The following is a 15,858-nucleotide window of genomic DNA, read 5'->3' as shown; positions in this document are numbered from 1 at the left end:
ATTAAATAATATTATTTATTATTACAAAATATTAGTTAACTATTAAAATTAATAAATTTTTTTACTAAAAAGTGTTAAAAAAATACTTTTTACTAAACTGTATTATTATCATTATCATGAATGAAAAATAGTAATAAATTACTAAAAATTAATAATAAATTATTAAATAGTGTTATTAATTATTAAAAATTAATAATAACTTATTATCACTATCATAACTAATATTATAAACAAATAATAATATACTAATCATAATAATAATTACTCAAATATAATAACAATAATAATCATTTATTATATTATACTACAAGAAAAATCGTATTTATCGACGCAAAAAATCGACGACTATCCTCCCGTCGATATTTTTCGACATCTTGCTGTCGATATTTAAAAAAAAATATAATTAAAAATAAAACAATAAAATCGACGGCCAAATCGTTATTTTTTTTATGATGCATTAACGGTGATTTAAAATCGACGGCTAGGTCGTCGATTATTTTATGATGCATTAAAAAATCGACAAGCTTTAAAATGACATATTGCACCGTTAATTTTGCCGTCGATTTTTCCATCGATTTTAACGGTGTTTCTTGTATAATTATCATTATCCTAAACGGTATTCTATTATATATACACTAACCATCGTAACAATTTTTTTGAATTTTCCTGAGACTTCAGCATAATAATAACTAACAATAATATTGTATAACAATAACAGTGACACTAACAATAGTAATAATAATAACAATAACTGTAAAATAAATATATTTATCTATTGATCATAAAATTAAAAAAAACTTACTCATTTAGGATGATCCAAATATTCAATGATGTGAATTTTAGGTTTAGTAAAATTACGCACCATATTTTTTCTTCTTCCCTCAGTTGAACTTAAACCCTTTCCCGATCTTCTTCTTCCTCCACAACAGCCAAAATATTTTACGATAGAGTATGTGTTATTTATTTTGCTTCATGCATACGGTCTTCAACGGAGACATATATAAAGGTTTATAATTGGCTTGTAGATTCCAATGGCACAATCAAACCGGCTAAACTGAGTGTGAGGGAGGCTATGGAACGGTCCAATGGTAGAAGGATCAAGCTTAGGTTCAACAATGAAAAGCAAGCAGTTGGAGACGAAGCTGGATTGTTGAGCGGCGTTCTTGGCATGCTGGGATCTGATTACGGAAAATTTTCTATATGTGAGGAAAGTTGGTGTTATGTTACCACTAAAGAAAAAGTTTATAATGAATGTGTCAAGGTAATAGTAATTTAAGATCTGCTTATTCATTAATAGAATTGATTATTTTAGGAATAGTAATTTATTCTTAAATTAAAAATAACTTAACTATAACACAAAGTGTTTGTATATGAAATGTTCATTGAATGCACCCATTTTATTCACAAACTTGTGTGTACTCTTAAGAGCTGAATTGGCATTTTCTCTTTTTAATTTGTTGGCTGGTGGATTGCTGTTAATGACATTATATGATTTTCAATCCTTTGTGCGTTTTTTAGTCAGTATTATATTTGAGTCAATAGATATCTTTTACTCCATTTTTTTGGGTTCACGTCGGATGGTGCAGCTTCTTCGATTTATTCTTTATTGCTAAAAGATGTTTTTGTAATGGGTGGCTACCTTTGACCAACTCGTTGACCAGGGAGTATTCCAGCAAATATTTTTAACAAATCGTGTCATTTATGCAGCAAATCTTTCAGTTTGATGAAGATAGTGAAGGAATTATAAAAAAAATATTTTGAAAAGTATGGGAAAGTCTTGAAAAGATACAAGGCTGAGGTTGTATGATGATTGCTACGAGCCAACACTGTCGATTGAAGAAAATATCGAGAATCGTCTGCCGGGAATTGATCGAGATCACTAGAGATAGTACCTTGATTATCGCGCCAAACCTGAGACCAAGGTAAAAATAGTATTTATATTGGTATAGTATAGTACAATCACCTTTGCATTGTGTCTTTTGTAAAATAGTTTCTAATACCCGTTTATCTCTGATGGACCAATAGGAGAAGTGCAGGAAAAATGTGATAAATCAGTCAAAACAGCTGTATACCCACACTGGCGGTTCGAAAAGCCTGGCTCGGCGGAGGGAAGAAGAGGTAGTGTACTTTTTTATTCACTCTTCAATATTGTACTGCTCTGCATAATTCACTCCTTGGACTATTTATGTGTCTACATTCTCCCTGATTGCGTGGATTTCGGTGATGGGTTAAACTTTGTTATTTCTGTCAGAACAAGAAGGAAGGATAGTCGGTAGAGGAGAGCTGTGGATCAAGGTTCACAAAAGAAGGGATGGCTCTTATATTAATGATGAGGCAAGAGAAATTGGTGTAAGTACAACTTAATATGATTAGTCATCAAAATTATGATATCTAATGCATCCATACATTATTGCTGCTTCTTAGTTGCCCATTCCTTCTGTGCTGAGCTAAAAATAAGTTGTGGGTTTCTTTTCATTCAATGTTTACAAATACAGTTTTTGGGTCCAACGCTTATACCATGATATAAAGTTGTTACATGTGAAGGATTCAATTAATTTACAAAATATCTGTATGACCGAAAAGGTTATTTATTTGGGCAGAAATTTTGATAATTGCTTTATGAATAATGATGTTTTAATAGCTCTAATTATTTGTTTCGAAATATATATGTAACACATGATTAGGAGCAATTATCAAAATTACTAGAATACTAGTATTGAATTATTTCTTTGCCCATTTTATTTATTTATTTATGTATTTATACATTTACTTAAATGAGCGATATTCTAAGAGCGTGTAATATGCATAAGTTTAGTAATAGAGAGAGAACAGTAGAAGGTTGGAATCCAAGTTTAGTAATAGAGGAAGAACAGTATAAGTCTCAAAATCCAGGGAGTTCTGAATGATGAAAACTATAGCGTACTTGGGTGTCTTGTGGTTCCTCAAATTGATTTTGTGACAGAACTGGAATGCAATCCATTTAAAGTATTCTCTGCTCTCACTTCAGATGTATATCCCTATGCATGCTTATGCTTATCGTGTGCCTCAAATATAAACTCAGTTTAAGTTTTAATTAAGTTGAATGTACTTGAATCAGATCCATATTGTTGTTTTATGTCTGTAGGAAAGACTTCTGGAGATTGAGCAACATGATGAGTCTTCTAGAGTCTTGTCCCAAAATGATTCTCTTGCTCAGGTTTTCGGAAGAGAGAAACCGGGTAGAGTGCGTGGAGTGGGTTTTGGACCGACTCCTAGTCAACTATTTGGTACAAATTTGCAACCGTCAGTAAACAGAGTTCAAGTAGAGGAGATGCAAAGGAAGCTGAATGAACTACAGACAGAACTGGAAGCCGAGAAGTTGAAAAGGAAGGCGATGAAAGATGAAGCAGCAACAGACAAGAAAAGGATAAAGGTAATGGAGAGTTCTTTGATTTATCTTTTCAACGGCAGGGTGAGGAGTTGCCACCAGAGATTGCTGCAGAGATGTGTTCAACGGAATGATACAATAGAAAATAGTACTTTAGGATTGAAATTATTTTGGATTGATGCATACTTTTTTTTAAAAGTAGACTATGCAACTCTTAGCAAGAGAGATATTTTGATAAATACATTTTGGTTTGCGGATATTTTTCTGGTTTTGTCACAAGTTTAGATTCTATCCGTCAATACAATCACTCCTAAAATAATTAGAAATCTAAGGAACAAAATTTATTATAATATTTAAGATAATTTTATGTGATTTCATAAATAAAAATCCAAATTCTGCTTTTTTTTTTAATTTTTTTCTTAACTTGGCGGCGGTTTTTAAACCGCCAGAAAGACTAAAAAATAGGACACTTGTATGGGAGATTGCGGTGGTTCGGAACCGCCTATAAACATGGAGACAAACCAGACCTATACTGCGGCGGTTGTACCATAGCCGCAAAATACATTCAAACTTGTACAAACTGAATTGATTCGCGGCGGTTTTAAACCGCTGATAAACAAGATGATAATCGTAGAACGTTAATTTTGCGGCGGTTTTTGTAACAAATGCCACGAAATACGTATTTAGCGGCATTTATACCAGCGGTTGTTGGAAACCGCCGCTGAACTCACTCCCACCGTCATAACCAGGGCAGTCTCCATAGCCGCCGGAAATCTATTTTCCGCTAAAGGGAGGAAAAAGCGCCGCTAAGCTCCGCCTCAGCCAGAATATATGCACCACAATGTTCACTTACCCTCTCTTTCCCAGCACAATGTTTCACTTTTTCTCAACACGTATTTTCTTTGTCTGCATTTTGGTTTGAAAAACACCGATTTCATCTCCCATTGTCAACACGTGTCATACATGCAAGGCTGCAGGTTGCCAAACGCAACCTGCGACTTGCTTTTACGCTGGCCAAATGCAACCTGCGTTTTATGATACTCCAAATTGGTCAAAGGCTGCTCCTATCTGCATGCAAGGAGGCACAAGACACGTTTCATTTTTTGGACTCCTTTTTCTACCAAACACATCCTGCGTTTTGTAGCAGGTGGCAGAATTTCGCACCCTATTTTAAGCAAAATGTTACATGTGTTTTGCAGGTGACTGATGTACGCAAGTCCACATTTGTGAAAAATACACCATTGATCTATATTGATGATTATTACCATTATTTAATCCATAACTAAATTAATTTTTGTAATTTGGTACTAAAATTCATTTAGTTAATATTTTTTTAGATTTTTTGATATATGTGTTGCTATCATCAACCAAAATAGTAATATAATATAAACGCTAAAAATAGTTTAATTTATTGTCAATATTTTATGATTTTGGAGAAGAGATAGAGGGAATGAGATTGAGTGAAAGAAAAAATAATGTTTTTGACTTTGAAGGTCTTCAAATGACTTGAGAATATGGGAGTTGGATTAAGAAATAATATAATAATTTTTAATAGTTTATAAAATAGGTTATGCTGTATTCGGAAATTATGATATTATTTTAAATTTTCTTTTATTTTGATAGCATTCAATCTTTAATATAAACTATGGTAGAATTTACACTATACTCAAAATTTAATTACAAATATTAATTTAAAGAATCTCACCACTTTGTGACTCATATCACCTAAGCTACATGTATACCTAGCTTAATACTAACCACTCTAACTACTAATCTAACTTAGACTTTTGTGTGATCTAACTTTTTTTTTGTCTTTTATATCTTTTAAATAAAATTTAAATTCAAACAATAAAAAAAATTTAACAACACTCAATCTCAAAATAATAATAATAATAATAATAATAATAATCCCAGCAAAGATGGGGCTTTTTTATTATAATAAGAAAAAAAAATGATTATTTCCTCAAATACGCATGGAGGATAATAATGCCAAGAATACGCAGGTCCATTTCAAGCCAAGCACCCACGAAATGGGTTTGGCCTCCAATTCATTCCAGCCACCCACGAAATGGGCCAGAATTTCAATTCAAAGTCAGCGCCCATGAAATGGGCATCTCTAACTCAGCAACTGCGAATTGGGCCAATTTGCTTGTGGTACATGCGAATTGGATAACTCTGCCTGGCCAGACGCAAAAAGGAACCATAGCAGTTGTACTCCACACAAAATGGAGCCAGGAATTCGCTGTATAAAGGGGCGTGGAAAACAGTTTGAAAGCATGGTTGGAATTTTTTGGTGTCTCACCGAAATATTCATCTCAAGCAACTCTCTCCTATCTCTATGTGTTTCCTTTCTTTTTAAAATTTTGTAGATGCTATTTTGTTGTGTCTATGGCCACCGAAAATGTGTACGTTATCGTATATCCTAATGAAGAAATTTCTGTTACATCTGAAGGTGTTACATTTGTTTGTGATGATCTACTGTGGATAATGATCCCGCCGCAGACATCTTTGAAGGAGCTGAAGAACGTGATCCTGATGAATATCGGTCTAATAGGAAAGAAAAAAATCACGAAGTTGACTTACAGAATGCCCGTTGCAGTTGCCAACTCGTTTGCATATCAGAAAATGCACATTAAATCTGACCAACAAGTTTCGATGATGTTTTCTTATCATCGGAGCATTGAAAGTATCTACTCCTAACATTCTCTACCACTAATTTTCACTGCATGAAGAACACTTGGTCCCCTACCTAACTGCCCTTTATATAAACACAGCAATGCATGATTTCCAAGCTTGCCACCCCATGCATCCAATGCATGCGTGTACGGGAACTGTTGCACTGGAAAATTGCAGTCTTGCCATTTCGTTGCTGCCGCCACTGAAGTAACCATCTCGTGTGCGCCGCATAGGAGATGGTCCATTTCGCGTTCGCAGGTCACGAGTTAGTCCAACTCGTGGTCACCCAGCTTGAGATGCTCATTTCGCTGCCGCCACCACAGATTTTTGCCATTTCGTTTAGGCTAGGCTTAAGTTGGAGCTGTGTCAGATTCTCTGGCCCATTTTGTGGGTGGCTGGAGTGAATTTGAGGCCAAACCCATTTTGTGGATGCTTGGCTTGAAATGAACCTGTGTATTCTTGGCATTATTATCATCCATGCGTATTTGAGGAAATAATGATTTTTCTTTGCTTATTATAATAAAAAAACCCAAAGATGGTGTATATTCAATCAGAAGCGGTTTTATCTTCTTTGATTAACTTTTTCATATATATATATATATATAATTTAATTTTTTAAAGTGTAATAATATGTATTATACATGTGATAAGATTAAAATTATAATTTTAAGTTATTTTATTAAAATTAATTTAAATTATAATAATTTAATTAATAAAAAGTAACATATTACGCGTTTAAAATATTTTTAATCTATGTAGTGTTAGTGTATCTACTCTAATGTAGTAATTATTTGTTTTTATTAATTTATTTTTTTCAATAAGTTAGACATATATACTTACCAATAAATATGTATGTGTTATTTTATTATCAAGTAAATTAAAAAAGTATAAAAATTAGCTCAAAATGAACAACAATAAATTAGTAGAGAATATGAATGCACAAATTTCTTTAATAAATAGTAAATAATTTAAAATCACTAAAAAAATAATTCAACATTTTCCTTTGATACTTGCAAAATATGTACCTGAAACATTATTATGATAATTTTAATATCCTCAAGATGTAAATATGGAATAAAAATGTATTACCAATTAGCACCTAGAATTTTTTTAATTGATAGTAATAAATTTTAATAAATTTGACTAAGAGATTTAGAAATTATCTTTTTATTATAAGCTCTCAAAAACTCTATATACCACATTCATCATATATTTATCTTCCAAGTGTCTGTGATCTTGAAACAGCACTCGCAAACCATCTTTAATCTTGATAATGCAATATACAACTGACCACTTATTTGGTTTAGAGTTATTTGTGGGTTTGGTTGTAACAGGTAGCATTACTAAATTGATAGTTGTAGTGAACTCAAGCTCTTCTGTAAATAATTACTAAGGGACCCGAAATGGAAAAGTACACAGATAGCTTAGTCAAGTGCATAGTACAGCACAACAGAACATATAGAATTATTTTTTGTAATATCTATTTTGTTTATTTTTTATTTTTATCATAGATTATAGTTATTTTTAAAATATTTATTTAATATATACTGTGTTAATTCTAAGAATATTTTCTAAAAATAACACTATACTACACAGAACCTTATGCTTAAGTCATAAGATCGAGGTGGTGAGGTATTACGACCTCTAAAAGTAAAATGATATATAATATAATATAATATAGTGAAAAAAATTTATAACTAGTAGCCTTTGAAGATGTAATTCCTCATAGGAGCCTTAACATCCATATTATCATCAGCATGGTGGAATTTTCTTGTGATGTAATTCCTCTCATCCTTTTCTGAGTAACCAAAGTTTGACGACCCACAAACTTCGTTAGCCAATATAAGGTCGATCTTGTTGGGTCGTATGCCAGCTTCATCGTTATTCTCAATCACACACTTTGCATGCATGGTCAACTCTTTTTTCTCGTGATAATGGACCGATTTCTTAGCAGAACATGGGTAAAAATGCTGCAATTCTAACTTCGACATCATCCAATCATCCTTCTCCCTATCCAACATCACATACATCCTTACTCTATCTCGTGATTGTTTTTCTGTTTTCCTGAGATGTTACTTTCACTTGAGACTTCCGATAACCTTCCGATTGTAATGAATTGTCTGATTAATGGATATCTTTAACTCCTTTCTCGTCTTGTCAAAATTTGTGTTCCTAATCTTAGTTATGAACCCAAATTTCTTTGCGTAATTTGAATAAAATTTATGTGCTGGCTGCAACGAATTAAAATGCAATCCTAAACTTGGGATCTTCTCTACACAAATGAGACTGTGATCTAACAACTGTAAATCAATTAAAAAAATATTCAATGTCGCTCACACTAATATATTGGTTTCTAATAACTCATTAGTAATATCAAAGCAATAATTACAGTTCATACTTCATAACCCAAGTTTGTTTCATCACTTCCCAACTTAATGATGTCTGTACCGTCTTGCACTTGCAATTAAAAACACCCAAATACAACTAATAAGCAAACCAAATACAGAATCCATCCATATGATGAGGCAAAATATACACAAGGCAAACACCCAAAGAAAACTTGTCCAACAAAAACATATTCCTGGATAAATACTCTTACATAAAAAGATACATCCAATGAACCTAGATACATCCAAAAATGTAACAAAAATCATTAACAAATGAAATACATTAAAAAATATCCATTAATCCACCTACTCAAAAGGGAAGGTCTAATAATGCAAACAATACAAATCCGAAAAAAATATCATTGATCAATCTTGTAAATTACAATACAAACATAATAACTTGCTTGCAAAGAAGCATACAACTTGCATTTAAATATGCCCACAATACTATAAAGAAAGAAAGAAAGAAGCATCCTATATGCATAAAAAACAAAAACAATCGGAATTAACATGCAAAGTAAACCACTATGTACCTTGTGAACATGTTGATTATCATCACCCCTCAAACATACAATATTGTCTTTCGTAAATTAGAATGATCACTCACATCAATGGATGTTGCTTTCAATCCTTCTTCACCAATTGTAAGTTCTATCGACGAAGCGGGTGGTGATTCACGGGCTGCGATGCAGCCAGACTTGCGGGCGGGGCTTAGTGCGGGGATACGGGTGAAGGTGCTTGTGGTCTTGATGAACAGCGTTGTGTGCAGCCTCCCGTTGCAGACTAATGAGAGTGTGGGTCGCATTACGGAAGGCATTGGGGGGCAGCTCCTGATCGTACATACGGGCGGAGATGCGGGCGGGGTGGATGTTTTGCGTTCGTAGGGGGTTTCACCGAAATCACATTGCGTGAAAATGGATGAGGGAGACACGTAATTAGAATTCTTAATTTTCAAATTTTGATTAATGAGTGATTATTTAAATTTTAATTTTTAAAAAATACAAAATCAATATTTATTAATGATAGTTGTTTAGAGTTGGCTGGTTTAAAATTGTTTACTTATACTTTTTTTTTTTAGACAAATAGATTGCATCATCCAAAATTAATTAATCAAATAATTAAAAGCTGAACTTTGGATTATATTGATCGAGTGAATGTTGGTTAAGTAGCATTTTTTTATTAATTTGTATTAGTAATGTTTTAAGATTAAAAAAAATTGGTCTTATTAACACCTACTACAAGTTTATGGTTAAAAGTTGAAAAAACAGAGACATGCACACAAATTTAAGAAATAATAAAATAGTAGATATTAGAATGTAATTCAATTAAGTATGTGTTGTAGTCATAAAAAATTTAAGTATGTGTTGTGGTTGGTATGGTATCACTTATCGTGTTAGTAAATTTTAATGATATTAGTAATAAAAGTGTCGGAAGAATTAATGTAACCAAGTTAAAATCTCTGAAGGAGAAATTTGTTTAATTTTTTTTTAAAAAAAGTTTAAATATTTACTCGTATGATTAAACTCTTAAAATTGTGGGCATCCACAAATTATTCTTTTGTAATTTACATATACAGTTAAGCATAATATGAATTTCACTGAATGTCCAAGTACCATATGCTAGTGATGTTATTATACAAGATCATCTCCCACGGTAAATAAATAGATAAAAAAGAGCCATCATAGAAAACATAATATTCAAACCAAAGAGAAAAGGAAACTCCATGGTCTCACAACATCATTCCAATAACATTTTACTTGGCAGCAGCTTTAGCAGTAACCCATTTACGTCGAAAAGCCTTACAAAACAAAACAAGCTTGTCATCAATCTCTGGAAGAGTTTCAATCACAACTGAATTCGCAATAAAATTTTTAGTCCAATTCGCTAACTCTGGAAACTTGTCGACGGTGAGGACCTTCTTTCCATTCATCTTTTCTAACACATATAGAAAAGGCAAGAAGCTCCCAAGGGCAATGTCAATGAATCCAACGTCGTTCCCTCCAAAGAAGGGCTTTCCTTCACTGCATTTGTTGAATGCCACTTCCAACGTCACAAGCACTTCTTCCTCCAATTGCTCAAAGTGTGGCTTCCTTTCCTCTTCATCTTCAAAAGCCATTAGAATGTTCCACATGCAAACAAATAACTACGTACACCCAAATTTAATTGCAAAAAGAAATTGATTGAAAACCAACGTTAAAATGAAGTAGGTATGCATACAATTAGAAGGATGTAAGATCTATATATTTGGATTATTTAGGATTTTTATTCTTCCGAAAATGGTATAGGAAAGTAAATGTAAATAAATAAGTTTTAGTCTTTAAAAGTGGTATGGAAAAGTAAATTTAAATAATTTAAGTTTTTGTACGTGTTATGCTGACTTTGATTTAGAGATAGAAATGCTATGGGACAACATTTTGGATCGAGAAAAATGAGGAATTATATTGTTGGTTCAAATCCAAGAAAAATGCAAAAGAAAAATATTATAATAAGTTTTTCTTGATATAAAAGATTTTAGGTATAATAAATTTAATGATAATCTATTTTCAAATCAATGTGAAAATTAAATGAATATATTAAATCTTGAACTATTTATATTTATGATAAATAAAAATATTCTACGAATATAAAAACTTATTAACTAAATTATTTATTATATAATTATGTATATTTATATATTTATTTTTTATATTTTTTTAATTTAGTAATTAACTATATGAGTACTGCTATACATACAAGTTTTTTTGACATACAAGTCATTTAAGTCACTTATATAACACGCGTGTGAAATCACGTTTCTCTTTGTATTCCGCGTTCCTCCTCCTCTTTCTTATTCTTTTCCTTCTTCTTTGCGTTTTTCCTCCTTTTTCTTCGCGTATTTCATCTTCATCGTCGTTTTTTATTACTGTTGTTGTTGCTGCATTTTTTTCCCTCCTTCTCTTTCTATTGATATTGCAACATTATGATTTTTTTTTTCTTTGTTTGATTTTTTTCTCCCAAGAAGAATTATGAGAAAATGAAATAAGAAGATGAAGAAGAAGAAACAGCAGAAGATGAGTAGGAGGAAGATGAAGAGTTTTGAATTATGCATAACTTATCAGCACACATACACCGAAAATTCTTAAATAATACACTCGAATATCTTTGTGTTACACCTAAATTTGCTGCAAATACAGAAAAATATTTCCTCTAATGCTTCATTTTTTTCTTCTTTTTTTTCTTATTTCTTCCTTTCTTTTAGCTAAATGAATGTAAGTTCATCCTCTTCCAAGTAATTTTGTAGCATTATGTGTTTCTTCTTCTTCTTTGTTTGATTTGTTTTTCGTTTTTATTCTTGCTAAAAAAGTAAAATAAGAAGAAATTTGAGAAGGTAAAATAAAAAGAAGAAGATGAATAAGGAAAAAAGAAAAAGAAGATGGTGATGATGATGAAAAAAAGAAGAAGAAGAAGCATCAAAAGATGAGGAGGAGGAGGAAGAGGAAGAGTTTTGAATTATGCAAAACTTATCAGCACACAACACGAAAAATTCTTAAATAATACACTCAAATATCTTCGTGTTATACCCAAATTTAGTGCAAATATAAAAAAATGTTTCCTCTAATGCTGCATTTTTTTCTTCTTCTTTTCCTTATTTCTTTCTTTCTTGTAGTGGAATGAATATAAGTTCATCATCTTTCAAGTAATTTTGCAGCATTATGTGTTTCTTCTTCTTCTTTATTTGATTTTTTTTATTCTTACTAAAAGAGTAAAATAAGAAGAAATTTGAGAAGGTAAAATAAAAAGAAGAAGATGAATAAGGAAATAAGAAAAAGAAGATGGTGATGATGATGAAAAAAAGAAGAAGAAGAAGCATCAAAAGATGAGGAGGAGGAGGAAGAGGAAGAGTTTTGAATTATGCAAAACTTATCAGCACACAACACCAAAAATTCTTAAACAATACACTCAAATATCTTCGTGTTATACCCAAATTTAGTGCAAATATAAAAAAATGTTTCCTCTAATGCTGCATTTTTTTCTTCTTCTTTTCCTTATTTCTTTCTTTCTTGTAGTGGAATGAATATAAGTTCATCATCTTTCAAGTAATTTTGCAGCATTATATGTTTCTTCTTCTTCTTTGTTTGATTTTTTTTATTCTTGCTAAAAGAGTAAAATAAGAAAAAATTTGAGAAGGTAAAATAAAAAGAAAAAGATGAATAAGGAAATAAGAAAAAGAAGATGGTGATGATGATGACAAAAAGAAGAAGAAGAAGCATCAAAATATGAGGAGGAGGAGGAAGAGGAAGAATTTTGAATTATGCAGAACTTATCAGCACACAACACCAAAAATTCTTATTAAACAATACACTCAAATATCTTCGTGTTACACTCAAATTTAGTGCAAATATAAAAAAGTGTTTCCTCTAATGCTGCATTTTTTTCTTTTTTTTCCTTATTTCTTTCTTTCTTTTAGTTGAATGATTGTAAGTTTATCATCTTCCAAGTAATTTTGCACTATTATATGTTTCTTCTTCTTCTTTATTTGATTTTTTTGTTTTTATTTTTGCTAAAAGAGTAAAAAAAAAAGAAATTTGAGAAGATAAAACAAGAAAAAAAAGATGAATAAGAAAAAAAAGATGATGATGATGAAAAAGAAGAAGAAGCAGCATCAGAAGAAGAGGAGGAGGAAGAACAAGAGTTTTAAATTATGCAGAATTTATCAGCACACATACACCGAAAATTTTTAAATAATACACTCAAATACTTTCGTGTTACACCCAAATTTACTGCAAATAAAGAAAAAAATTTTAATACAGAACTTTTACATTACATTCAATTCAAACCATCAACGATGAAATATTATTCACCTACAGAATCATAAACTACTAATAAAAAAATTAACTAGAGTCAAACCACACCTCAACCACTTGATTGGATTCAAAATAATAATCAATTTCGTTCTGGTTCAATTGATAATTTGAACTTGAATTATTCATTATTTATAACAACGAAATAACTAATAATGGAGGAAAAGGAGAAAAAGGAAGGAGGAGAAGAAATCGATAACGAAAGAGAAGAAGAAGAATGTACGCACGTAAATATAAATGACTTATATAAACTTGTATAAAAAAATAAATTGTATGCAGAGAATAATTGTAATTACTAATAGAATAATTAAATTTATTATAGTATAATAATCAATCTTGTTGTAACTGGATAATCTAACATACTAGGTATAATTAAGTGTTATTACGAACCCAAAATTAAACAATAGTAACATACAACCATCCTAGATTAATTAGCCACTGTATATAGGAATGTATTTTTTGTGTTTATTAAAAAAAATTAATTATGATACAGTAAAATATTTAATTATTTAATTATGATAATGTTTGATTATTTTATTATGATATTTTTAATTATTTTGGTGATTAATTACTTTATTTTAAAAAAATATAAATAACATATACAAATATATACCAACGTATATTATAGTTAATTTTTTATGTCTGCTTATATTTTTGTATTACAAAGATATTCCTATCTTTTAATGGTCTTCTATTTAACTTTTTTCCTTTTAGAATTTTAATTTGAAACAACAACAACCTACATGTACAATTAAACATGCAAATCGATAGGCCTTTGATTTGCTATAGTCAAGGTAAATTTTGATTTGTATATCAGATAACAATAGAACTAATTTTACTTATTTCTAACTGTCATTTATCTAGAGAAAGAGATAAATACGATAAACATACCCATGCCAAAAAAAAAAATTAGAAAAAAATTTTAATTATTAAAACAGTTCTCAAACTTTGTCATGAGAATTGTTTATATATATAGAAAGACTAATATGATAATTTAAAATATCATTAGAAATGATTATGCTTTATATTAAATAATAATAAAAATTAATTTGTTTAACTTTTTAGTAAAATTTGATGTAAAGATTGATATATTTAATAAAATAAAAGATTAAAAATGGATTGTTTATTAAAGTTTGTTGTGAATTAAATTATTTGACTAAATTTTTTTTATGATCTGATTTAGAATTAACTCTTAAAAAAATTAGGGAATATTCTCCGTTGAATATAAAAATAAATAAATAGAATAAAATAACATAAAGCATACCTTATCATCAATGTATGAAACCCAGAATGTAGCAATTGCTCTGTCATATGCATCTTGAGGAAGGATAGAAGGAGCATTGGACCAAACCTCATCAATATATTGAAGTATGATTGAGGATTCACATATGGGTTTGTCACCATGAATTAGAACTGGGATTTTCTTGTGCACAGGATTGGAACGAAGAAGAAGATCACTTTTGGAGTTCAAGTCCTCTTCAATGTTCTCATATTCCAATCCTTTAATGTTAAGTGCAATCTTCACCCTTGTCACAAATGGACTGAACCATCCACCCAAAAGCTTCAAGTCGCTTCTTTTGGCTGCCATCATTATTATTATTGAAAGACTAAATTATTGAAACTCTTATATCTACTATGTGTAGGTTACCACTTACCACTCATGAAGCAAAGCATGAAGTGTATATTTATAGAAGACGCTTCTGTATGGAAAGAAATTAATGACAGAGATGAGACATTTGTGAGTTGTGACATGTGAATAATGATGTCAGTTGAGCTACGCTACCCAACCTCCTCTCCTTATTACTAATCCACAACTCCTTAAAATGCATTACTAGTAGTTTGATGTCCACTGAATTAGCAGCCCCATCGTTGAACAACTTGTTGTTCCTCACCTTCCACGCACACCAAATTACGGCAAAGAACAAAATCATTCAACTCTCTTTAATTTGTTTTTCTTCTGTATTCTAATACCCGACCAACTCTCAAACATTATCTTGAATTTCCTGGCCACACCCACGATATTCCATACAAGCTCAAAATATCGCTCCAAACTCTCCATGTTATGTCACAACCAATAAACAAATGGTGGGTAGTTTCGATTCTAACCTCCCAAAGAGTACAATTTGACACAGATTGATCATTGGATTCCACACCTGCTGAGTTTGTCCTTTGTATTCAGGACAACTTAAGAGGAAAATATTTTCAGTTTATTTTCATTTTTTACATTTTAAAAAATGTGATTGTATTATAAAACGATAATTTATTTTTAAATGTTAAAAATAATAAAAATATCTTTCGTTGATCTAGTTTTAAAATGTAACTTTAATATTTTAAAATTTAAAATTATATTTTATTCAATTATAGTTTTAGTTATTTAATTTTTTATTAACATTCAAATATGAAATAAATTACTATTTTAAAAAATTAATTACATTCATAATAAAAAATTATTTATATCGTAAAATATATAAAATTTTAAAAAGTTACACTATTTTATTTTATAAAAAATATATCTCAACAACTATAAATTATGTAAAAAAAATTATAAATCCAATTAGTTCATGAATACACAAATTTAAATTAATAA

At 30.5% G+C, this 15,858-nt stretch overlaps 1 protein-coding gene across 1 annotated transcript; it reads right to left on the bottom strand.

The window, feature by feature from the left end:
* Positions 1-10,089: 10,089 nt before the first annotated feature.
* LOC107489058 (glutathione S-transferase U17-like) lies at positions 10,090-14,965 on the bottom strand. The gene is made up of 2 exons (XM_016109834.3): positions 14,536-14,965; positions 10,090-10,573 (listed from the first exon to the last, which is right to left on the bottom strand). Exons 1-2 carry the CDS (start codon positions 14,860-14,862, stop codon positions 10,184-10,186), a joined length of 717 nt encoding a protein of 238 aa, XP_015965320.1. The 5' UTR covers positions 14,863-14,965; the 3' UTR covers positions 10,090-10,183.
* Positions 14,966-15,858: the final 893 nt, after the last annotated feature.

Source organism: Arachis duranensis, chromosome 5 (assembly GCF_000817695.3).
Source record: "Arachis duranensis cultivar V14167 chromosome 5, aradu.V14167.gnm2.J7QH, whole genome shotgun sequence".
Classification (NCBI taxonomy): Eukaryota; Viridiplantae; Streptophyta; class Magnoliopsida; order Fabales; family Fabaceae; genus Arachis; species Arachis duranensis.
The sequence above is the reverse complement of the archived record's forward strand: the minus strand, read 5'-3'. Positions and strand labels throughout refer to the sequence as shown.